The 25,838-nt window shown below is 40.8% G+C and overlaps 2 protein-coding genes across 2 annotated transcripts in view; one reads left to right on the plus strand and one right to left on the minus strand.

Moving 5' to 3' along the window:
- Nucleotides 1-845: 845 nt before the first annotated feature.
- Nucleotides 846-17,849, minus strand: LOC144529934 (putative methyltransferase NSUN7). Its single transcript, XM_078269307.1, has 13 exons — nt 17,837-17,849; nt 17,547-17,672; nt 16,804-16,986; nt 15,838-15,896; nt 14,113-14,249; nt 13,734-13,886; nt 12,303-12,486; nt 11,186-11,399; nt 10,918-11,061; nt 10,725-10,826; nt 10,454-10,571; nt 5,100-5,223; nt 846-1,850 (listed from the first exon to the last, which is right to left on the minus strand). The coding sequence occupies exons 1-13, from the start codon at nt 17,847-17,849 to the stop codon at nt 882-884; spliced, it is 2,526 nt and encodes an 841-aa protein (XP_078125433.1). The 3' UTR covers nt 846-881.
- Nucleotides 17,850-25,751: 7,902 nt separating this feature from the next.
- Nucleotides 25,752-25,838, plus strand: part of rbm47 (RNA binding motif protein 47) — a 35,893-nt gene continuing 35,806 nt past the window's right edge. Inside the window, exon 1 of the mRNA XM_078260378.1 lies at nt 25,752-25,838. This exon is cut by the window's right edge and continues 16 nt beyond it. The gene's annotated coding sequence lies outside the window, so the exon portion shown is untranslated.

The raw sequence follows: 25,838 nt of genomic DNA on the forward strand, positions 1-25,838 counted from the left end.
CAGCAGGACAACGACCCCAAAGACACAGCTGAGGTCATTAAGAACTATCTTCAGCGTAAAGAAGAACAAGAAGTCCTGGAAGTGATGGCATGGCCCCCACAGAGCCCTGATCTCAGCATCATCGAGTCTGTTGAAGAGACAGAAGGATCTGAGGAAGCCTACATCCATAGAATATCTGTGGTTAGTTCTCCAAGATGTTTGGAACAACCTACCTGCTGAGTTCCTTCAAAAACTTGCAAGTGTACCTAGAAGAATTGATGCTGTCTTGAAGGCAAAGGGTGGTCACACCAAATATTGATTTGATTTAGATTTCTCTTCTGTTCATTCACTGCATTTTGTTAACACTTCCATTTTTTAAAGCATTCTTAGTTTACAACATTTTTTCATACCTGCCTAAAACTATATGTATATATATATATATATATATATATATATATATATATATATATATATATATATATAGTATGTGTGTGTCTCACAGGGGAAAGTATGAAATAAAACTATGAATGAATTTAAACAAGCTTCCATTCAGCAACAAGAAAAATACATAACTCTCCCTGTTTTCAGCCCTCACCCTCCGATAATATACATACTGTCCCTAAATGTTAAAAATCTAAAGAGGGTTCAATTTACAATAATATACAATAAAGAAAAGCTGGCAAATTTATTTAAGTAATGACTTGCTATAATAACTTAATTATTAAAATTGTCGAGTACATTTCTTTAGAGTGTGAACTAAAGTCATGCCAGAGACAAAGAAATCATATTTTAACATATTTTTTATTTGTCAAATACAATATTTGTTTTTAAATATTTTCAAATTATTTACTTTTATAATCACACTGACTCAGAACATGCCGATAATTTCATTTACCACAACATCAGTGAAGATGATCTTTGTATAATCCAGGCAGAGAGACCGAGGAGGATGCAGATGTTTGGGCGAGCTGGGAGTGGGAGGTCCGGGACGGACGCTGACAGAGAGAACTACCACTCCTGCTGCTTACAGAGCTGGGGGATGGGGACGAAATGGGTGGCAAGACAAAATCTGCAGGCTTTAACACATCCTCTGTCACTACCTCGATTTTAGGCCTGACCACCTTTCCTCTGGCCTTAAACAGACTTTCTGGTTTAGCTCCATCCTTTATTGTTTTCACTGCTATTTCAGGCTCAGTGTTGTGTTTCTGCACCTGCTTGGAGGCTGCATGGGGAGCAGCAGGTGGAGCAGGACTGGCAGGGGAAAAGGTGCTAAAGACAGTCTGCTGTGATGTAATCGTTGCATTTTTACTTAGCTTGTGCGCCAGGGCTGTGATTGGAGACAAGTGGTTGGAGGGTTTTGCAGAAGACATCAACGTCAGTGTAAGACGAGGTATTCTTCTCGGTTTACTTTTTGTAAGGCGCCTCTTGAGATGTGATTGGTTGACTTTTCTCTTTGACGATTTCTTCTTATGGCTTTTAGGGTAATGCTTCGAGACTGTGGTAGTCCTGTTGGTTTGTTTTGGTCGTCGTTTGACTTTTGGCTTACTTCCTTTAAGCCCTCTGGTCTTATTTCCTCCCTTTCCCCCCTTATCTTCCTCCTTTTCCTCCTCTCCCACCTCACCACATTCGCCTTTCTTCTCTTCGTGTTCTGAAGGTGCGACTGGATCTTCTCCATTCACAAGCTCCCTTCCTGTCTGCCTCTCTTGGCTCGAAGGGGATGAAGGTTTGCTGCTGGGTGAGGCGAGGCGGTTCTTCTTGCTTTTCCCCTTTTTAGTGGTTTTTGATTGTTCAGGAATTATTCCACCCAGGAGGCCCTTTGCTGCTGCCCTTGCCAGCACGTCGTGGACTGTTTCTACCTTAGTGGGATCCGCCTGAAAAAGCAAGGGCAGCTTAAGATTTGATGTGAAGACACAACACATTAAAACCACGGGTCTCTTGGGTAACATAGCACCAAGGAGATCTATACAAGAAAACACAACGCTGTAGAAAGGAGCCACAGCCATAACGTTAACCTGCAGAAGAGAAAGGAGAGCTCACAGGATTTATATCCTGACAGAGTGTGGGAGGCAACATGATAGTTACTGTCACAAGCCACTTATCTTTTCTTCCCCTTTTAAAGCCACGCAAGCAGCTCTGTGAGGTCGTACTTCGTTGGTGCTTTTCAGCTAATGCTAACAGCATTGTCAGCATGCTAACATGCTCACAATGACAATGCTAACATGCTGATGTTTAGCAGGTATAATGTGACCATGTTCACCATCTTACTTTAGCTAGTTAGCATGCTAATGTTAGCTAATTAGCAGAAAACGAAAGGTACAGCTGAGGCTGATGGTCATTAGTTTTGCAGGTATCAAACCAAAGTAATGGACAAATGATTGTGATGGTGCTAGATATTCTGGATCAACAGAAATACATTTTGGAGTCACCTTCCGCTCTCTGTGTGTTGCTGTTCTCAAACACATCACAACAAACTTCCAGCTAGGATGCCACTGAAAATGGCAAGTTTTGAAGAAAATTTGGGCCGTGCCATAAGACAGGCCTGCTTGGTTCTTTTGGGAAATGATTGTAAAGATTTACAAAGAATATGGTTACAGCATTTACTCACTAACTGGGACGTTTTGGGACCCACTGGCAGGGATTTGCTGTGGACAAAGTAGCCTACACACGGTGATACACTGGTAAGAGCAAATTACATTTAACCATGTATCCAGCTAATTTAAATACCCCGCGTTATTGTATTGTGTGAATAGTTAACTTCATTCAATATTTTATGTAGTGTTTTCTTTTGTGGGGTGCAAATGTTCCACCAAAACAAGTTCCTTCCCGAGACTATTTTGCAGATCCACCATCGCTGCGACCGGAGCCTAGCGCCGCCCAAGACGATTGTGATTGGTTTAAAGAAATGCAAACAACCCAGAGCCTTTTTTTCCTCCTATTCCAGAATGTACAGTATGTGTGGTGTAGCCAGATTTACAATCTACATCGCTGTCGTGATAGGTCTGGCAATGCGAGACTAGGTGCAAGATGACCATCAAGGGAACCAAAGTGATAATAGTCTAACTTTAAAAACTCAATAGTTGTTGATACATTTTAGTCTGTACCATCGTGGTGGACAACTAATGCCGGTTTCAGACTACACAATATCAATAAGAATCAATTGGGCACGACAATTGATTATTTTTATCCCGTGTAGTGCATCATAGTGAATGACAACCAACTCTGCATCTGGGACATCCCGACAAAAAGACTAATGTGTCCATGTATGATAAATTCCACATGTTCTCTGATGTTGATCAATGCGAGCACAGAGTACTCTTCCATGCACAACTGTGAACATGGCGAAGAGAGAAGAGTAGGAAAGTTCACAGTCGTTCACAGGCTTTTGCGAACACAATACAGCCAGAATTTTAGCCTATACACCGCTTCGGACGGCATTGTTTGTTTATTTTCTTGTTCCCTGAAGTCGGTCCTTGGTACCTCCTTCATGGTGACATCACGCAGGTCACAAGCCCTATAGAGTCATGCTGCTTGCAATTGTTGGTTGTGGCTAATAAACTGACATACCCCTGAAAAAGTACTCTGAACATGTCTAGGCCTATATGTGAGCGATGAACAGATTTAGGACCGAAACCATATATTGTCAGCAGGTCCAAAACACACACACATTTTGCTCCATGTGTACATCAGTATATGTGTAGGGGTAAAACACTGTCTTCATCTACAGTGACATTCAAACAGAGTAGAAATTCCCTAAATCTCCCGTAAGACTTTTTTCTTCCCTGTCCTCCCCCCTTCTACCTCTGTCTGTCTGTCTGTCTGTCTGAATCTTCATACTGTCTCTTCTCTATAATGAAAGTTAAATGACTGATTGTTAAGCTCACTGCTGAAAACACTGCAAATGCATATTTTATTCACTCTCAAGTGTTTAATCTGACTTTACACTTTTTTTCAGTTTTCTTGCATTGACAGCATAATATGCTCTGAGTCATTTATAAGCCTGAAAACTATAATTATGATGCAACATGATACTTTGTGATAAAATGGAGGAGACAAGAGAGTGTACTGGAGTGAGGCATGAATGGTGGCAGCCTGTCAGATGTGTTTTAAAGATAAGATTTGTCAGGTTTTTCTTGTTCTTCAGAAATTTCTGGACGCATCTTTTCCCAATGTCTGTTTTCTTGGGTCTCCCTTTACATTTTTAAAAGAGAGATTTCAAGGAGACTACTTGTTGCCTTACCCCATCTCTCTCTTGCTGTCTCTCTATGCGGCCATGGTGTCTATTTCATATCCCTTTAAATCGTCCTCTAGCACAGTTTGACTGGTGTGAAGTCATTCATCTGAGCAGCAGTGAAACACCTCTGAATTGTCAGTGTAACTAAATCTGCAGCCGCAGCTCTGACGTCTGACGTCGATTAAATTAGACATGATGATCATTAGATTTAAAATTACTGCACTGCCACTGGACCTGACCTGCCCCCATGTGTAAGTGTTTGTGTGTGTGTGTGTGTGTGTGTGTGTGTGTGTGTGTGTGTATTGGAAAAAATATAATACAGGCTTGGTCCACTCACTGCACCATTTTTTCGAGCTGCAGGGGATGAAAGGAGCAGCATCTAATTTCCTTCTTTATGTACGTTTTATGAGTGGAGCAAGAAGAAGAAAACGGAGGGGGGAAAATAGATGGAGTATTGGAATAATGCTGCAGTGTTTCAGGGGAGAGATAGTCTGTGTGTGTGTTTGTGTGTGTGTGTGTGTGTGTGTGTGTGTGTGTGTGTGTGTGTTTGTATGTATGTGTGTGTGCGTGTGTGTGTGCGTGTGTGCGTGCGTGTGTGCGTGCGTGCGTGCGTGCTTGCGTGCGTGCGTGCGTGCATGCGTGTGTGTGTAGACAGGCAGAGCCAACCAGCTTCCCAGCAGACAGACAGTAAAAGAGTGCCGCCTCAGCACTACTGGAAGGTCTCGTCTCAAAGCAATCACCCCCCCCCCCACACACACACACACACACACAACACACACCACAGAACCTCTGTTCCCCTTCAATCTCCAAACACAACCTTGCCCTCCACATCTCTCTCACTTTTTTCTGTCAATTTCCACGTCTCCACCTTTTCCTTCCCCTCTCTCACCTGTCGGGACAGCCGTGCGATGAAGCAGCCGTTGGTGAACTGAGATGTTTTGAGCCTGAAGAATTTGGAGTCTGTTGTGTCTGTGCCTGACTGGGAATCATCTGGGAAAATCGGACCGTTCACCCTGAAAGAAAAAAAAAGATAAAAGATGCTATGTAGCGACATTAATTCATCCTTGCCACATTAACTCAGAGATGTATTACTGTAAACGAATGGGAGTATTGCAAGAATGAGCAGTTTCAGGAAATTGTACTAAAGTACCATCAATTATTTTGACAACCAAATACAGGAAATTCATTATTCAAACTCTGTATGTGGCACCTTAAATATTTTTTTGTTGAGTGTTTTCAGGCAGATGGGAGAACTTTTGCGACATTTGGAGCTGCCTCTTAGGAGGACGTGGGGGGTGGTGATGACGCAGTGGATATGACACATGCCTTTGGTGTGGGAGATCTAGGTTCAATTCCCACAGCGATACATGAACCAATGTGTCCCTGAGCAAGACACTTAACCCCTAGTTGCTCCAGAGGTGTGCGACCTCTGACATATACTGTAGATCAATTGTAAGTCGCTTTGGATAGAAGCGTCAGCTAAATGACATGTAATGTAATAATGTAATGTAAAGGACGTTAGGCAACGTGGTATAAAGAGCGACAAAGTCCATGTAGGGAGGAGGTCGGGGTGGATGGATGAGTCAAACAAACGCAGTAAACAGTAGACTAATAAGGAAATATTGCAAATACGCAGAACTAGCTAAACTCTGTTAAACCTACAAAACTTAAAAGTCAAAGGAAACCTTTTAAATCTATGAATACAAGCTGTATCGATACACATAATTAAGGTTTTTGGGGCTCCAGGTCAAGTGGTGATACACAGTTTACTTTGTTACCACTATCTTAAGGCATATAACTTGAAGAAGCCAGAAACATTAGTAAAAAAGAGGCAATGACACACACAGCTTACTGCGTTTAGAGACATACAAAATGTTTGTTTTACTGCTAATCCTCCCCATCCAATTCTTAAAAAGATCTGTATTCAAGAATGAAGAAATTACTTCTCTTTGCTGTTTTTATTTTTTGATGCAAAGCAACCTTTTTATATATGAGGAAAGCAGTTTGATGGCAGTTTAGAAGATTAGCATGTTTCTGCCAACTCTTCTAAAAAACAACATGGTGCTACAGTAGATTTGTGTTTTCTCTGAACAAGTACTGTAACAGCTGCTGATCGTCACATTGCACATTGGTAAGTTTAGTTTAAAGAGCTTATGTGATCAAATATAATAACATTAGGATTTCTTGAAGAGGATGGATGGTACGAAATGAGTTGTGTGCGCAGGCGTGAAACAGACTCTGAAATCTTCTCCACCCCATTCACCCCAACTGTAGGATTAACTACTGTCCCCACGGCAACAGCAGCTGATCCTTTATACTGTCGCCAGCCTGGTGACTGTCACCTCTCACACTCACATTCACAGACACACAGTTGTACATGATGACTGGTTTTATATAAGTTGACATCTTGTTTGATCTCAATGAAAGTAGTGTGAGCCTTGATGTGTGAATTCAATAATCTGACAGAATCTCAGTGACAGTAAGAGCACAATTAACTTCAAAGTTAATTTTATGATAAAGCAGGGGAGCTTCACTGAGCTGCCATTCACTTGCCGTTCTCTGTCACAGGCTGGTTGGGTAGGGAATGAAAAAAAAGTGTCTAAATGCCTTCAGCTTCGTGTTTGCATTTAAAGCGTAACTCTCGCCAAAATGCAACCTAGGGTCTTTTTGTGAATGTATCCGAGTTTTTGTGAATGTACCCGAATGTACTCGAGTGAATGTAAGGCTCGACACAACATGAAACTTTGCTCGAAGTATCACCAGGGGCTCTACACATGAATTTGAGCATTGAGAACATTGTTTGTGTACACATAGTTTACTAAAAAGAAAGGTTTTGAACAACTCACGTTGTTGTTTACGCTATCCGCCATTTTCCTCAGTCAAAAATAGTCAATCTCTGAATGCGAATGAACGGACTCCATAGGACAGGGGTGTCAAACTCAATTTCACTAAGGGCCACACTGGAAATGACGATCACAATAAGGGCCAGACATGTTGAGTTTATTGACATGTTTTTATTTAGCAAAAAAAAGTCAATTAACTTTGTATTATTGCATGTCTCATATAGCTTTCTCCCATACAGTTTGGTTGACATAAAACCCTAAAAAAAGTCAGCAAAAAGGTTTCTTAGCCATCGTAGAATTTAGTCACGAAAAACAAACATTACATTTTTAAAAGCAGGTGCCACCCAGCCGACTCACCACAACCTGTTTCACAGCCTGAATATTAAAAATCTCTCTGCTTCTGTGGGGAATTCTGAGTCTCAAAGTCGGCAAATTTGTCAAATTCTGCACGGCAGTGTCGCACAATTACAGTATGAAAAACAGTTTCCTGATTTTTTTGGTGTGGTGCACAACTAGTCGGGCCAAAATTTGCTGTGAACCTAAATTGAAATGCTAGCCGGATCAAAATTTTCAAGGAGCCGGATTTGGCCCCCGGGCCTTGAGTTTGACACATGTGCCATAGGAGGAAATGTCATTCTTATATGAGGCTCCTTTTTCAACTACAAGGTCAATATTGTTTTTCACTAATGACAAAACAACAAATTATCTGTGCATTTATATGGAACTAAGCTTTAGGACCTTTCCATCTTTATTCTCTTCCCTCTAATATTTTTGACTTGCGAGATGGACGGTGACCGGAAAAACAACAGCTACAGTGAGAAAACCTTTCATTTTAGTAAACTCTGCGTACACAAACAATGTTCTCAATGCTCGAGTTCATGAGTAGAGACCCTGGTGATACTTCGAGCAAAGTTTCATGTTGTGTCGAGCCTTCTTAGTGTTTTAAAAATAGTGATTTTGATGTGATCATAGTAGTGCCCCTAGCTCTCCCATTCAAAAGTCCATTTGACCGAAAAACATATACGGTAAATCTTAAAAGTGGTGTTTCCATCCTAATTATGCTTTTAAACAAAAGTTTGACTTGTTTTTGTGGCTGTTTAGCTCAGTTGGTAGAGCAGGTGCACACGTACTGAGGGTTTGTTCCTCGACGCAGAGGTCCAGGGTTCAAATCTGACCTGTGATGGTTTTCCTGCATGTCTTCTCCCCTTTCATGTCTCTGCTTTCCTGTCCAATAAAGGCAGAAATGCCCAAAAATGTAAAAAAAAAAAAAAAAAAAAAAAAAGAATTAGCCTGACAAGCCAGACCCACATCAAGATTCCCTCTGCACACAATAGGATAGCGCTACAACCAACCAGAGCAACGCTAGTTGATAGATTAAAACATCTTACTCTTTAAAGAATGACTTCAGTGCTTAACTCCAAGTCTTCCAGAGTCGCGGCCAAAGCCGTGTTCGCCAGCAGCAGCCATCTTCTTTGTTTCCAAGTAGCAGTGAATTCACACGGAACCGTTGGAACTCTGCCGTCATTATGTTAAGCCCGCCCACCAACTCTATACACGATGTGATTGGCCTGACCATAATTTGGTTTTTCCAGCTCGCAAACCAACGAAGAGTTGCTAGACTGACCCTGGCTGCAAATTACATTTGCTGCCGCTAGGGTGCGTCTAGATTTCTAGTAGGCCTGGCAAACTCGATTCCTTTTAAGGATTCAGGTTATTCTGAGTCACTCACTAAACTGATCCGGGTTGTGCGAGTCACTTGAGTCAGTATTGCTAACTTGTAATGTTTCGGACTGTCTGCTCGACCTAATTGCATTTAAACATACTACATTTATACACCAAAACCTACAGTAGGCATAGGCTACGTGCAGAACATTGTATGTTATTTCAGAAGTGAAAGAATGTTGTTGTTGATTTTCTTTACCCTGAGCTCGAGGAGAGACTTCACTCGCTCGTCTGCCACAGATCCACTCATAGCCGGCTGATGCGCATGATTGACTGACTCACGCGAGAACTCATGTGTCATCGACAACTCCTGAGTTCTCGACAACTCATGAGAGTTTAGTCTCATGGTCTGCGAGCTTGCAATGTTTCCGACTCTGAGTCTGCGGGTTGGGAAGTTCCTACCTGTCTCAGACTGTCTCTCTGCTCACACAGTCGCTTGAGTTGACTTGTAGAGTTGTTGTTGCCTACGAAATTGTAAGTTATTAAGCTTTTGGCAGCTAAGATGGCTAGGACTAGTAGTAGCTAATGTTGCAAGAGGTGTTGTGTGTGGCGCTGTTATCATTTTAGAGTGAATTGTAGTAGGACTCAACTGATCCGAGTTAATGATATTAGAGACTCGCGATTCATGAGTCAATTTAAAAACTTGTGTGAAAGATCCGAGTGAATCACGACTCAAACAGGTTTAATTTCTACTAGAGATGCACCGATAGACCAGCTGGTGACCGGAATTGGCCGGTTTTCACGTGCTCGGCCATGACCGGCGACCGGCAGGTCAGTCTGACATATACCGATTTCATGCCGGTCAATGCTACAATTAACGGACAACATAAGTTATACGTGCTACAGTTTTCAAGGACGCACGCACACACGGACGCGACAGCACAGTCTCTTTTTCTTTTCTCTCAACTTTTCTGCCGTGTGTCGCGCGTACCCGCTCGCGGTGTGAAGCGCGTGTCCGCGCTATTCTCGCACATGTAGGGAACCTCGTGAATTAACCTGCAACATGTCAGCTGTTTGGAAATCCTTCAGCGTGTGTGCAGAAGATAACAAGTTTGCAATATGCAACACCTGCAAGGAAAAAGTAGGGCGTGGAGGGACGACACCAAAAACCAAAATCACATTTTTTTTGTTGGATAATGGATGTGAAAAGAAGGAAATGGTTCTAACATTGCACTTTAGATGTGTGTGAATTTCCCACACCAGGAGTAATTTATATAGTTCTATTTTATAGTGATCCATTATCTGTTCTAAAAATGTTCTATGTTCTGTGCAAAATGTTCTATTAAAGAAGAGATAGAAAATAAATATTTGTGTGTGCTGTAAAGAGGTTTGAAAAAATGAAATCGGAATCGGCTAAACTCAAAAACAATCGGAAATCGGAATCGGCCTAGAAAGTTGTAATCGGTGCATCTCTAATTTCTAGGCTACCTAGAATTACTTTTTCTAAAAACCCTTATGTTTGGCCTGTACAAGAAACAGCACATAACTAATTTCCATTTCCTCATTTCATTTGTGGTTTGAGCCTGTGGACAAGTAATGTAAAGTCTGATTGCATAATTAACTACCTAACAGCCAGAAAACTAATGCACAAAGATAGAGCATGGTTTTGTGTGTGTGTGTGTGTGTGTGTGTGTGTGTGTGTGTGTGTGTGTGTGTGTGTGTGTGTGTGTTTGTTTACCTGAAGGGCAGCAGTTTGTGGTGCGTGTGTGTTTTCTCTAAAACTCTTTTCACCAGTTGTTCATTTTCCTCAGGATACACTGAGCGTGTGCAGTAGACCAATGTCTGAACCTTTGGGACTGACAGAAAAGAAGGGAAAAATACAGTATGCATTTTTTTTTAAACAGTAGCAGACTCAATCTGTCTGAGTGGCAGGGGCAAAAAAAATGGCACCAGTGCGATATCTACCATAGGGGCACTGGAGAGCCACTTTTCTTTCAATATATACTCACAGGAGAGAGCGTGTGCTAGCAGTCGTGCCTGCTGGGTGGCCATTATGTGTATTTTGCTCCGGGATACAGAACTGTGACACAAGTCTGGCAGTAGATCCCAGTCTGACAACCAAACAAAACATATTTAACATTTTCATCATACACTACTGCTATCAATGTTTCAATATATTTCATTTTCTACATTTTTACGTACCTCCATGTTCACTGAGGATGGTTGGCACAGGGTCATTGAGCGCGGAGGATGAACACTGAGGCAGAACTATGATGACCTTTAAACGCTGGATGGTGGCGTTCCACTCATCCAGACCAAAGAAGGCTTCTGACAAGACTCGCACATCTACAGTGGACATAAATTAGCATCAGGAAAGTCATGCGTATAGAAGGTGCGCATATAGATTGAAATGGAAATATTCTCATACAGTGCATCATACACTTCATTTTTTCCCCCATTCATCACTCACTTTTGACGTCCATTTGTGTGAGTAGTTCTTGTATCTCCTCTATCTGTAAAGGAGGGAGATCAGCACCACACACCAACACTCGGCCAGAGCGGGCAGCGGCCGCCACAGATATATGAGCCACGGTCACAGCTGAGAAAGACCCCACCACCAGGACGTCACCGTTATCAAACAGCAGGGGGCGTAACGCGCTCACTGCCACACACACACTCCTGTCCTGCAAAAAGAGACACGGAGAAGCATACTTGTTATTCAAACATGTGTAGAGGATTTTCTTCTTTTTCTTGACAAAACTGTACCCTCCAGTGCTATAGACTGCTGTGTTGCTAATCAAGATTAACAGCAAACTGATTTCTTTAACACAGTTACACAGATTACATTCACTTCACAACAGGAATCCAACTGTGAAGGCCAAAGGCCCTTTTGTAAAGAGCAAACCTTTTAATCTGTCTCACAAAGTCAATTCAATGAAAATTCATACTAATTAAACCTATGCCCACTTTTCCAACTATTCTTACTACTTCACCTTCTTCTTACAAATTTAACCGAGTAATCTAGTTTAGTTGTTAGCTTTTCAGCTTTTCAGCATTCACATGCATTTTCTGCAGGAAATGTTTTTTAGTTTTGCTTTTGATAAAGTGAACGTAGTGAACAGAAAGAACTGTTGTTGGTGCTCCATAAGTAGAGGAACAAGAAGATTGGGGTCATTTGTGATGAATGGTTGGCCAGCAAAGATAAGAAGAATATCTGGATTTACTTTGCTGGTGCAGTTTATTGTTTCATTTATATTTTCCCTCTAAAAACAATGTAGTCTGAGTCACTAAGACCATATCAAACCATGTTCACCTCTTTTTAAAGTAATTAAGAGAGTTATTTATATTTTCACTCTCAAGTTGATACATTTACAAACCAACACTTGCATTTTGACTTAAGAAAGTAAAGAACCGGTAAAAGGTACTTCTACTTCAGCTGGATATGTACACTTTCAACCAGTCAGTCTTGTACCTGTCTTCTAAAATTATCTTCAAAAGCTCCCGAGGGAGGAAAGCATGTTTCTCATTAGTGAGTGTTACCTCTATTTAGCTCAATTACACCCTTCACTACACACATTCATACATACCTGTATGTTAAGTGCACGTGTACTTGTGAGGCTGCTGTGCTGCAGCAGAGCATGAAGCGGTTGGGAGAAGACAAGTGTGTCTGGACAGAGAGGGTCTCTGCAGAACGTTGCCTCTCTGAGGTCAGTCATGATTTTCACTTCACACAAGCCGGCGCTTTGTAACGCTTCGCACACTTCCTCAACACTACAGATGAGATAACGTGTTTTCTGTTAGGTTAAAAGTTTTATTTGAGGCAGAAACATCATGGGGTAAAGTAGAGGGTATAGTTACAACAAATATTATGACTCAAATGCACTCCAGGGTTGTCTGGTGAACAGTGCTGCAGCATTTTAGCTTTACATAAATAACCACATGAGCACTTTTTAAACCTCAATTCATATGAATGCTGAACCTTCCTGTCTCAGCTACGCCCCGGTGAACTTCACCCACCATTTACCTCATATTGCAATCCCCCCAAGCACAGCCTGTCACTTGGTGTAATTTTATTAACAGCCACTCTATGAAAGATTAGCTCTTGTCCTAACCTGACACCATGTCCCATAGACTAGACAATCCCTGCTGGTTTATACCAAAATAGGCTATATCCCCTTTCACACATGCATTGCAAACCTAAATTTATCTAGACCAGGGATCTTCAACAGGGGGTCCGGGTCCGGTCCTCAGAGTTACTGCAGGGGGGCCTCCAAATTATTGTTAATTTTTGAAAGTCTTAACATGATTCCAACATATTATTAGAAAGTATAAATCCCCACTGATGATAGGATTACTGGCCAATAGGTAATGTAGTCACTAAGGTAGCCATCCACAGATACAGTTCATCCCAAAGAATTGGGGTCCTTGGCTTAAAAAACGTTGAAGACCCCTGATCTGGACATTACCCATCATCGCATCTGGCTACCTCTTTATCTCATTGGTTGCCCTTTAAAAGGTCAGTGGCGACAATATAAAAGTTGAACTGTTATAACTGCGTTCAGTGGCAATTTTGAGTGGTGTGCCACACCAAGGGTAGCGCTTCCTCTTAGTTGTCTTCACTGCTCTCCCCATAGAAAATATTGGCACGGCCAGCGCAGATGGGTTTTACTGGGATCATGTGCAGGAGACTTAAATGTCTCCTGGGGAGAGGGGGTCTAACTGCGTGTCAATCACTGCTCAGGCACACACATTCATTCTCCCTTGTGGGGGGAGGGGCTTAGGAGACCGTTTTGGGCTTTAGCAGAAAGGGGGGAGGGACTGAGAAGTTATTGATGTACAATTTTTTTTGGCTAAGTCCTGGATCTTCCCAATCCTACCTACAGCACCTTTAAATGCAGGCACTAAATAGGACCATAATAATGAAATAAACAATTGACTGCATGGCCCTCTTTCTGGGTGTGTGTGTGTGTGTGTGTGTGTGTGTGTGTGTGTGTGTGTGTGTGTGTGTGTGAGCATACCTGGTCTTGAGAGTATTGACCCACGCATAGAGTGGCAGTTGTTTTGCTCTATGCTGTTTGGTCCTAACAGGATCAGACAGAAAACAGGAGACGCTCTGCAGATTCTGTTTCACTCTGCAGCGAGCTAAAGATGCTGCCAACTTGGTTTTACACCTGTAACACACACACACACACACACACACACACACACACACACACACACACACACACACACACACACACACACACCATCATAGTAAACATACTTCAGATCACATTTTCGCGTCTCCTACCTTCAGTTTGTGTGATATCCAGATTTAACCACAATTTCAAAGTTGCACTAGAAATAAATGTGAGATGTTACCATCCCCCCTCAACCAACACACACAAACACACACACCTCTGTAGACTGCTCTCCAGGTCCCTGACTTCCTGGAAAAGCTCCTCCCCTTCCTTTGTAAAACGTTCGCGCAACAAAAACCTTCGGTCCTGGAAGTCAAACAGCATCACCATCGCCAACGGCAACAGGTCACTGGACTGAAAAACATGAGCGCTTTCATCATCATCGTCAACTTAATCATATAGAATATACAGATACAGTAGCATGAGACAATAGCAATATGCGGATGTGATGGTGCATTCATGTACTCTTCATATGGTCCCATTTCCCGAGTTGGGAAGTCGTTCTTCTGACTTCGGTGTGTTAATGAGCTTTAAGTCATCATGTGGAAACAACATGGATGCTACAAAGAAGATGTGTTGTATGTTAGTGCTCAGAGTGTTGAAATAACACGTTGATTGATTTAAATTGGAGGTTTTGTCCCAGACTTGTTGCACCTGTACATTCCCTTAAACCACTAAAATATTGCTTTACCTGACTTTTATCAGGGTTAATGCGAATAAATAACTTTTCTAACTAATCTAGGTCACTCTACATGGACAGTAATTAACATTTACAACCTTATACTATATTACAAATTACATGGGAGCAATACATCAATTAATAAAAAGTTTCTCACCATCACCACCACATTTACTTTCACCTGCCATGTTCCTGCATAATATGACATCAACTCGGCAAGTCGTGTACCAATGTTTCCAATTACTCCAACACCACATGAATGCGGCATAAACCAATATTCACTCTCTTTTTGCTCAGTTTTGGTCTCCACCAACTTCTGAAGGAAATATCTGTCTCTTTAGCTGCTAAATGCTCCTCTATCTTCACCAGCTAAAGTCGCTAAGTGTGTCTGTCTGCTGTTGGTGCTGAGCAAGTTGTAAATGTTTTTTTTGCGAAAAACAGCTTCCTGTTGCATCTGTGGGTTTCTCACTACAAGCAACCCCTTTCACATAACATTTAGTCAATTGTTAATATAAAAATATTGATTATAACTGCCTTAAGGAAAATAAGCAGATCTTTTCCTCACACTTTCCTTTCTTACTTTTATGGCCACGTACAAACATCCTTTCCCTCAACTCCTTTTCTCAGGGTGTGTGTTTGTGTGTGTGTGTGTGTGTGTGTGTGTGTGTGTGTGTGTGTGTGTGTGTGTAGAATATGTATATTGCAGTAAAGAGGTGTGTGGAATGACAAAGAGCTGTGTGGCAGCTTTTATAGTCACACTTGCAGACAAATGATCTATCAGCCTGTTCTGTATGTTTCACCCATCCCTCAATAAAGTCATCCTTTACACACACACACACACACACACACACACACACACACACACACACACACACACACACACACACACACACACACACACACACACGCTTGGTGTGTCTCTTTGCCCATGTATGTGTCATTACACAGTGTTTTATAGTGTCATTTACAGTCTCCCAGTTGGAGAGTGCGTCTGCCTCGCTCCTGTGTGCATCATTTGCCACCTATAACCAGCCAGACTACGTACAGATCTGAATACAAATCGCCTTTAACTGCATCCCTGGCTCTCTCACTCGCTCTCTCATTTTACCATATTCTGATGGAGCACATTCATATGGACAGACAAAACACGGCTACTTTATTTGAAGACAGATAACTCCCAGACAGTTTAATAGAGTAAGTGCTGAAGTGTTTTTAATCAGTTTTGGGTTTGAGACCACTCATGTCAAATCTGGTTGGACTCACAATATGCTGAGAAGTGTGGAAGCAGCTGTCAGTAATGATGTCCTCCAGTAAATCACGGTCTAGGAGAAAAGAAATGTTGTTAACGGACAAAAATAAATACATAAATCAAAACTAAGACATACAAGACACAATAAAGTTATTGAAGAGAAATCTTAAAGGCTAAATTCACCCAAATTAAACACATTTATTAAAATTTCTATCTACACCCCATCAAAATCAAGGTGAATACAATTGTGTTTGTGGTTCTTGCAGCAATGAAAAATCACATTCAAATGTTTGATAGCACCGTTTCTTAAAAAGAGAAATTGTGTTTTTGTTATTTCAGATAATCCATAGAGCTGGCCTTTCACAGTTTTTTCATTGTACTGAGGTGGTGGCAGACATCTTACAGAGCAATATCTCCAAACCTAGCCAAACAAAATCAAAACTATCTACAGATACCAGTCATTCCCTAAAAATATCATATATTGTGTGTTAAACAGTGTGTGCTTGCTGTGTGAGTGCCTATGTACATGTGTATGTATGTGTGTGTGTGTGTGTCCATGGCATGCACCCTCTTATCACCTCCCATACAGACATCTGCTGTACGTCCAGCTCAAGTAATTTGCAGCCACATAGAGAAATGAAATGTATTATATTACAATACATTTATATATATATATATATATATATATATATATATATATATATATATATATATATATATAATTTAATCTACTGTCTGCAGTTGAAGCTGCTTTTCAAAAGTGAATATTGGAGTTTACACATGCTGCAGCTCCACTGCTATTCATTAAAGAGATAAGGCTCCCTTATAGGAAGTGTATACTGTAAGGTCCACAGAGATAGCAGTAGAGTAGATCAATTAAATGTATCCCTGACTTTATGTTTAACCATCAGCCTGTCCTCTCAAGACAGGGTACATGGTTCCACTAAAATCTCAAAACTAGTAACTTTAGTATTCAATACATTTAAGTGTGTTGAAGGCGAGTTGGTAGGCCTGTCTCTGAGTGGACTTGTCTCCTCTCTCTGGTAGCGGTGTGTCCGTCTTCTTCCCGTAATGCAGAATCTGTTGTGTTACTGGCTTTTCTGTCCGCAGCTGCTGGAAAATGGCTCCTGCTTGCAGGTAGGCCTGATCTGATGGAGGAGAAGCTACAGAGAGAGGGGGTGAAATATTGAGATAAAGGAGGAGATAGAATTGAGGTTTGTATTAGTGTAGTGCAAATTGGAGAGAGGATACAAAGACAAGTCATGAAAGGAGGGAAGAGACATCAGAGGAGGATAATGTATTAGTTACAGCATGCCCTAGAAGCAATACTGTTTGTTACTGCAGGTACTCTTTCCAAAACAGTACAAGACATTTTATCCTGTACTTATTAACTTAAGGATATATTATTAAAATGTAGATAGCTGTTTTAACTGCTGCTTACAGCTTAGCTATAGGTAACTGCAACCTGAGGCCACACAGGTATATTTGAGAGACTTTTTAAAATAAAAGCCCTTGCCCTTTGTCCGGTTTTGAACCGCTGCTTTCATCATCATACGTTCATATGTTTGATTGGTGTACGACCACACTTCTCTTATGGCCTCCTTGATAGATGGTTGAATATTAAGAACCCTTACACTGCACTAGAAAGTAAGGTTGAATACTTGTGATGCTATGATGATACTTTGTGAGACAACATATTGAATGATTCTGAATTGTATCTTACCTGGGGAAGGTAAAGATAAATGAAGACCAGGAAGAGAAGGTAGAAATAAGAGGGGATGCTTGTGGTCTTGATGTGAGATGATCTCCTCTGTCACAGAGCTTGTGTTGACATCATCACTGGAGCCCACTGCAAGAAAGGGGGAGCAGCTCATGTTACACACACGCACACACACACACACACACACACACACACACACACACACACACACACACACACACACACACACACACACACACACACACACACAAAACAAAACAAACAAACACAAAAACAGCAGCATAAAGACTTACCTTTGTCTGCCATGATCACAGCAACAACACCAAACACTTGTCAGGCACTTCGGTAAACAATTTTTAGTCTGTCTCTCAACATTTATATATTTTACTCTTTTATGTTCCTGCCAGCCTCCGTTGAACCAGCTAGCATCTAAACATACACAAACATTGTTTACAGAGTTCAATCTGAGAGGTGCAAATGTAAATAAGACGCATAGTGTTAGTCATGGCTGACATGTGATCCACCTTCCAGTTTCTGTGAATGTGAGACTGTCGGTGGGTAACTGGGCTCCTCCTGCTGCAATTAGGTGGCCGGTCAGATACATCAGCATGAATAAATAATGCTGCCCGACCCTGGACAAAGGTCCACCTCTTACTGACCTGCTTTGCTCACACACGCTTCACACACACACACACACACACACACACACACACACACACACACACACACACACACACACACACACACACACACACACACACACACACACACACACACACACACACACACACACACACACACACACACACACATATGAGCTAGCAATATACAAGTTTGCAGGATGTGGCTTTTCAACAGTGATGTGGTCGTTCGGATGACATCACTTGACTTGGCACGTAAGGATTAATATCCAAAAGTTGCAGGGACCACTAGCCTCTAATTAAAGTGGACAAAAACACATACAGAATGTAATCAGCTTTCACAGCACTCATCAATGTTTAAGCACTAAGTTGGAATTGACCAGAAATGTGCAGCGTGTCCAATAAGGCCATGGCAGTGCAAATGGAATAAATTAATGAATATCAAACAGCAGTGATTTAATGAGTGTGAAGCGGTTTCCACTCTCCTCCGCAAGAGAAACTCTAAGTCCACTTTAGAGGAGCAGGACTGGAAGAAAAGGCTACAGCAGCTTAGTGTAATCTGCATAGACGATGATGGGCTGTTTAAAATTGCATAGCAGGTCTTACCTTTGTCATTCAGAATCCTCCTCATGGGAGCAACACAGCTCATCTTCTCAAAGAAATGCAGCTTGGGCAAATATCCAGACTTTGACTATTAACCACAAACTGCTCTAAAAGTCTCTTCCTACTCTGCATCATAAAATAGCGTCCCACTTCATACACTCATCACCCTTTTTGTCATGCGTGGTCCTGTTCTGTCCTGAGTTTGAAATACCATGGCAACAATATGATAATGAAGGAGGCATTTCCTCTCTGTGACAGATATACAGTAAAATACATAATACACTCTGTTTTGGACATATTTTAATATTTAGAGGTTACATCATGTGTTATCACGGTAAGAACTCTTCTTAAGAGTATACAGTATATAAAGTATATAGTACCACGTCTGACCAGTGGGACTTGTTGTAAAATTTATTCATTCTTCATTCTGTCTCCTCATGAGTAACAGCAGGGAGGCATCAGGCAGCAGATCAGATTGAGACTGCTCCCTACTGGCCACTGCAGTGCTTCACACCTCAAGCAGTGGTTAAGATGTCCCATGAGTCCAAGTGCAACAAAATCTTGTTGGAGTAAATGTGTTAAAAATGCAAAACTGGTACCCACCTTGTTATCACATCCCGCCTACACAGTATTTATTGTCAGCCAAGAATTGCATGAGAGAACTTGCTCTGGGTAAGTTAACCTTTCACTCTTGCGAAATGTAACAAAGGTATCTGGCACGCCACAACAATGTTGGCGGTTGGAACCTTTACCGATTGAAAATGTAATTTAGTAGTACTGTTAGAGCAGGATGTGGTGGGTGGCAAGTTGTCATCAGACTAAACAAAAATAAACTTAAAACTCAAAATCCAACAGCCAATGAGGCACTGAAAAAATAAATGTTACGCAAGGAATAAAAACATTCAATGTCCAGGCAAGAACAGCGTTTTTGTGAGGTTTATTTCAACATTTTTGCCAAGCAAACCATTCAAGGAAATAACAATGGTGTCTCCCTTGCCCTGGTAAAACCCATTAGCCCTCCCCAGTGTCTACCTGGTCCTATCCCTGCTTACCCATACTATATGTAACTTCACCTGGCTCAGACTGCCTAGTACCTTCAAAACAAAAGCACTAACTTATGAATAAAGATACTGATGTCATTATCAAACTTAGTCAGCTGTATAATTCAAACAAAACAGCAACAAAATAAATAAGTAAAAATGTAGCTATTAAATATAACAATGAGCTCCAACAATGGGCTATCAAATGTTAAACTTCTTACCACACCCTCTTTTGAGCCATTAGAACATCTTAGGAGCTCTTTTCATGCTTAGTCTAAAAACAAAAGTCTAAAATTTGGTTATGCATTCTCCAGTTCATTAAAATGACTCTCTTCGCAGCCAGAAAGAAAATGCGAAATCAGCTATTATTTGTGACCTTTTGCTCTATATTGCTTCCCTTTTCCTCCTCTGAATAAAGTGTTTTTCATCCAGCCAGAACAAAATCCCAAATTACCACATTCTTGCAGTACAGTATTAATGAGTAAGACGCTTGGACATGCAGTAGATTGCATGTATCTCTATTCACTTGTATTTGGATTTCACAATGGTGGTCTGCTGTCAGTGAATGTATCATCAACTTATTTAATATGAAACCACACTTTAAGTTGTGACTTAGCTCACTGAAAATATACATTTGAATGTGAAATATTTGTTCCAAATGGGTTTTATTAAATGGCAAGACATATTTAAATCAAGAAAAGAGTTCCAATGATAATTAGCTAGAATGGTTATGTTAAAATATTTCAATTTAATATCATGTTAAACTGAAACTATTATTTTAAATAAATAAAATATAACTATAGTATGAAACATGCACCACTACTAACTGTGTTTTACTTTCCATCTCTTCTTTTCTGGTCATTATGGTAAATGAGTGAAAAGTGAACATTTTAACCTAATTGTAACTTAAAAATAGTTCAAAATAGTCTTTCATGCAGTGTTAATGACCTAGGATGAACATTGTTAAGTCATCAAGCAGTTTGGTAGCTTTTGTGAAAGAGTTGTAAATAGTTATAGAAGGTGACTATCTTGGCCTGGCTATAAGAAAAGCACTTAAACTCAGTGGGCCTCTTCCTTTTAACTGATGCTACAAATCAAAGCTTTGTGATGTCTGTATCAAACCAACAGAGGGAGACATTTTACTCTTTTTTTTTGTGATCAAATGTTTGTTTTTTTATTGGGATGTACATTAGTTGAGAACATTTTGCGTCACTCTCCCCGCAAACCCTCCCTGGTGGCGACCCCCACCCTGGGGAGACATTTTACTGAGTTATGTCATAGATACAGTTCAGCCTTATTCCTGCAGTGAATGACCATTTCAAAGTCACTTTCTGGCCTTTATTTGAGTATTTGACCACAAAGAATGTATGAAGCTGACTCCTCATATCAGTCTTTCTTCTGCATGAACAGGGGGAAGACTATACTCAGCAGACGAACCAAGTATCTAAATGGACCATGAAGGATAAACACAAAGTTGGTTAGTTTCCTAGTGCTTGGTAAGCTACAGAAAAAGCAGGGGGGTGTTCATCAGTGTGTGGAAAAACCTCAGTGAGCTTTTCTGGGGGCCAAATGAGCCTCACTTCTCTGCGGGTGAGAGTACAGCTGGAAAGATTATCCCATCCAACACGCGTCATCAATGTCGCCTCACAACAGGCCTCCAGTTGCTCTGTATGGGTTTGTGCGTGTGTGTGTGTGTGTGTGTGTGTGTGTGTGTGTGTGTGTGTGTGTGTGTGTGTGTGTGTGTGTGTGTGTGTGTGTGTGTGTGTGTGTGTGTGTGTGTAACGGCGTATTCAATAATCGGCCCGGTTGGAGACGGCGGGTCGTGCGGCCATAAGCCGACCTGGAATTTTCTCAATAAAGGTCTAATCTTTACGGGAAGCTGTACAGCGCTGGGAGGAGTTTCTCTTCTCTCTTTAATCAATTTACTTTCACACACTCACACCAGTGTTCAATCACATTCAGTATTTATACCTTTCTGTAATGTGTGAGTGTGTGTTGTCCACTTGAGTGACCTTGAGTTGACCTTCTGCAAAAAGGGCCAGGTAACCTGCACTGTGTGGCCAAAAGTATGTAGCCATCCAAGCATTAGTATGCCCATATGTGATTGTTGAAAATCTCATAACATCCTTCACTCTTCTGGGAAGGTTTTTTAACAAGATTTTGGAAGCTGGCTGCAGAGATTTGCTCCCATTCGGCCCCAGTAGCATTAGTGAGGTTGGGCGATAAGGGCTGGCTCGCAGTCGGGGGTTCCAGTTCATCCCAAAGGTGTTAGCTGCGGTTAAAGTCAGGCCTCTGTGCAGACCAGTACAGTTCTTCCACACCAAACTGGGTAAACCACATTTTCTTTATCAATCTCATGTGGACCCATTCATGCCTATTTTTTCTTTTCTTATTTTGTCTGTATATATTTCTTCTCTGTATTTATTGTTTATTTTATATTAATGTTTTATATGTTTGTTTGTTTATGTTTGCACCATTCACCAAGGCAAATTCCACGTAAGTGTACTTATTGTGGCAATAGAGGTAGGAAACACACTAATGTATAAAATATGATTGTATTGGTGTCCATGTGGTTGAGAGGCATACCATACTATAACTTTTTCAAATCAGTTGAATATTAGGACTCCATAGACTGAAACTGATGAAAGATAATTTGTGCTCAAAGTGTATTTCGAAATTTACATTTCGTTTCTGGGTCAAAGCTTTGAAGTCCTGAGTAGTTGATCTGCTTCAGTAATCCTTTAGACTCCCTATTTATGCTTATGAGGAGACAGATTTGAAATATTGAACATATCAAAATGTAAATGTGCTTTTCCAGTTATAATGGTGGGCATCATTAGAGACTCCAGAATTATTTTGAGGTTTTGGAAAACAGTTAGACTTCTGGATTTAAAAGTTTTGGTAAATGTGAGGGCAGAGATCGTAGCCTATGAGTCTAGTCTATCTTGTTTGATCTCTCTCACTCATCAAGACCCAATTAGAATATAAGTTAGACACACACGCACACACACACACACACACACACACACACACACACACACACACACACACACACACACACACACACACACACACACACACACACGTTGATACATCACAGCCAAATATGTAAGTGATCTTATTCGATTACAAGCCGACACACACACACACACACACACACACACACACACACACACACACACACACACACACACACACACACACACACACACACACACACACACACACACACACACACACACACACACGTCACTTGATACAAATTCACATCATAAATCCAGTTCAGTTCACCAGCAGATACAATTGTAATATGATCCAAGTTTTCCTTCTTTTCTCAGTTTTCCTTGCAGTGTGTGTGTGATGGCTTGATCGGGCCCACTTGTTGCAAGTGAATAGATACACTTTTCCCCGGCTCTTTGTGTCTCATTGTTGGGCGTTTGGAGCACCAGCAGAGTGTTTTCCTGGGAATATCTGCGCTCTGTGTCTTGGGTCTCTTCTTTCTATTGTGCAACCAAGGTGGGGTCTGAGCTGCTTATTGTGGGAAGAGTTTGCTTTTGTTTACACCCTGTGAAAAGGCTGCAAGTCTCTGTGTGTGTGTGTGTATGTAAACTAAAGGTTCATGAAGCAATCATTAAAGGATCATTTCAGTTTATTACAAATTTGGTCTTATTTATTTTTGACCATCATTTCTTTAAGTATCAAAGGGAAATACATTATTCACTCCTTTACCAACAGATAGATGAGAATATTGATACCACTCTTATTTATGAGACTGGTATTGATCTTCTCTATTGCTGTGATCTTGGACAGCGGCAACATCACTAGAGAGAAGTCTGAGGATCAACAATCATGAGCTGAGAGAAAATTAATAAGGCCAATGAAAAAATGATCCCCCAAACTGTGCGTTGTAAACATCCATCACAGGTTACAGATGGACTTATGTAGTAAAGATTTGACCTACCGTACTTGCAATAGTTGCCACACACATTTTTCCTCTGCAATAAGGGATTATTGCTGACATTCCAGGTGCTTCATTTTCTGTTTTACCAACAAATACAGTGGCTTAGATAATCTGGCCATGTTTACCAGATCTCTGCTGTTACTTTTATGAGTACAATGTTATCATGATCGATAGAAACAATGGCCTAAACTACAAAAATAGTTAATTATGTAGTTTTCTAAGTAATTTATTTTAATTAGTAATTTTATAGATAGTTAGTAGTTAATAAACCAGAATTATCCTTTTACTCTGTCTTATTCACCGTTGCAACACAGAGAGTTTGGCCCTGAGATCATTCTGTTATGATTTGACACTATAAATAAAGTTGAATTTAATAGGATTTCCCATTAATTTATTATTGTATAATGTGTTTACTTAAAAATGACATAGCAGTATTTTTTTAAGTAACACTTTTCCGTCCTGCTGAATTATGTGTATTTTTTGCTGATCTCACACTGTGTCAGGAGGTGTTTATAGGAACTCCAACCAACAAAGCAATCCTAACTTCTTCAACAATTCTGCCCCTCCCATCACATAAAATGTCCTTTATCTCTACAACAGATATCCAACTGGTTTGTGAACGCTCCCTCCCTGCATTATTCATGACCCAACATGTTGTTTCATCATTAATAAGTTGCAAGGTATGGTTTATGCATCAAAATCAACTAAAAGATTACATGCAAGTTATGGTAAGAGCAATTTTAACACCTGTGCAATGTAAAGGAATATAAAATAAACACAAATCTTGTTCCTGGTTCATGTAAAGGTTTTCGGTCAAAACCAGCTCTGACATGTGACTGGGCCCACACATTCACTGTAGGTCTATATTATATTGTACTGCGCTAATGATATAGACTAAAAACATATCCAAGAAACATCTTACATTACTGTTTAAATGTTTTTATTGAACCATTGCCCCAGATGTTAGGGAACCACACAAGGGTATGCACTGCTTGAAACTAATGTCATAGTCTTTGAGATGCTTCCATTCATTGCATACTGTCAGTGGTAATTTGGTAGTTAATGCAGATAACTTTCAACACCCTGCACTGTATAAACATGCAGCTATAAAATCACAGTATTCACTGTGATGGATTACCTAAGTTGAGCAAGTCTCTGCAAGTGGCTATTCATGCGATGAGAAAATTATTGAAACCAGGAGTTGTAAATTGTGGAGAAACACAGTTGGCAACCCAAAACACTTTGGTATACTTTGGATAATTGTCAGCAGTAGCAATGAGTGGATGTGATTTGTTGTAAATGAGCTTAAATATAGAACAACACTGGAAATTGTTATATATGAATGTTATTGTTACATATAAATAAGCTTTCTCTGCCACACACTGTTACTCCATAATCAAGTAATGATGACTAAACACTGACACTGACTCCACCTGTGATAATCAAGTAAGAAAAGTGTTTTCAAGCTCAACTGTGAACTCTGCAGCCTACCTTCAACAGTAGGCTACAGACATTAAATCTTAACTCAAGTGTTACACATGCTTCTGTATTTGCACACTTTATTCAAGGTCTGTGAGTAGTGTTAAGTAAACATTAAAGTGAAATGTATTGAGCAACACGTCCAACGGCTCCGGCCTCCTCCCAGCCCGGAGTTCAGCCGCTGTGTTGAAACGTTATTTCTCTGTGTGAGCACGTCTGACTCAATCTCAGTTTCCTATACACACACTCGCAAGTTCCCCACTGTGTGTGTGCAGTTTTTTTTGTGTGTGTGGGGACTTTATCTGAATGTATGCATGTGTGTTAGTGTGTGTGTGTGTGTGTGTGTGTGTGTGTGTGTGTGTGTGTGTGTGTTGTTACTCTAAACAGAAATCCAGCTCCCTCACTTCTCTCTTCTGTCCTCAGTCTGTCAGTTGACTGACCACAGTTGTTACTGTTCAGTACAGCTCTTTCTCTCTCTGTCTCCATGACAACTGGCTGTCACTAAGAGGTCGCACTCACCACGAACCTGAGATCAGGAAGAAGGAAGTGCCTGGCTCCACCCACGCCACAT

The sequence above is a fragment of the Sander vitreus genome, chromosome 2 (genome assembly GCF_031162955.1).
Source record: "Sander vitreus isolate 19-12246 chromosome 2, sanVit1, whole genome shotgun sequence".
In the NCBI taxonomy this organism is placed as follows: domain Eukaryota; kingdom Metazoa; phylum Chordata; class Actinopteri; order Perciformes; family Percidae; genus Sander; species Sander vitreus.

Bases quoted from the DNA above. Each gene is read 5' to 3' on its own strand.
- LOC144529934 (XM_078269307.1), bottom strand. The intron at 14,250-15,837 runs GTGAGTCCAACC...CATGTTTTTCAG, and splicing joins TCCACACTTCTCAGCATATT to TCCAGTGACCTGTTGCCGTT. The intron at 10,572-10,724 runs GTGAGTATATAT...CTTTTCTGTCAG, and splicing joins GCTAGCACACGCTCTCTCCT to TCCCAAAGGTTCAGACATTG.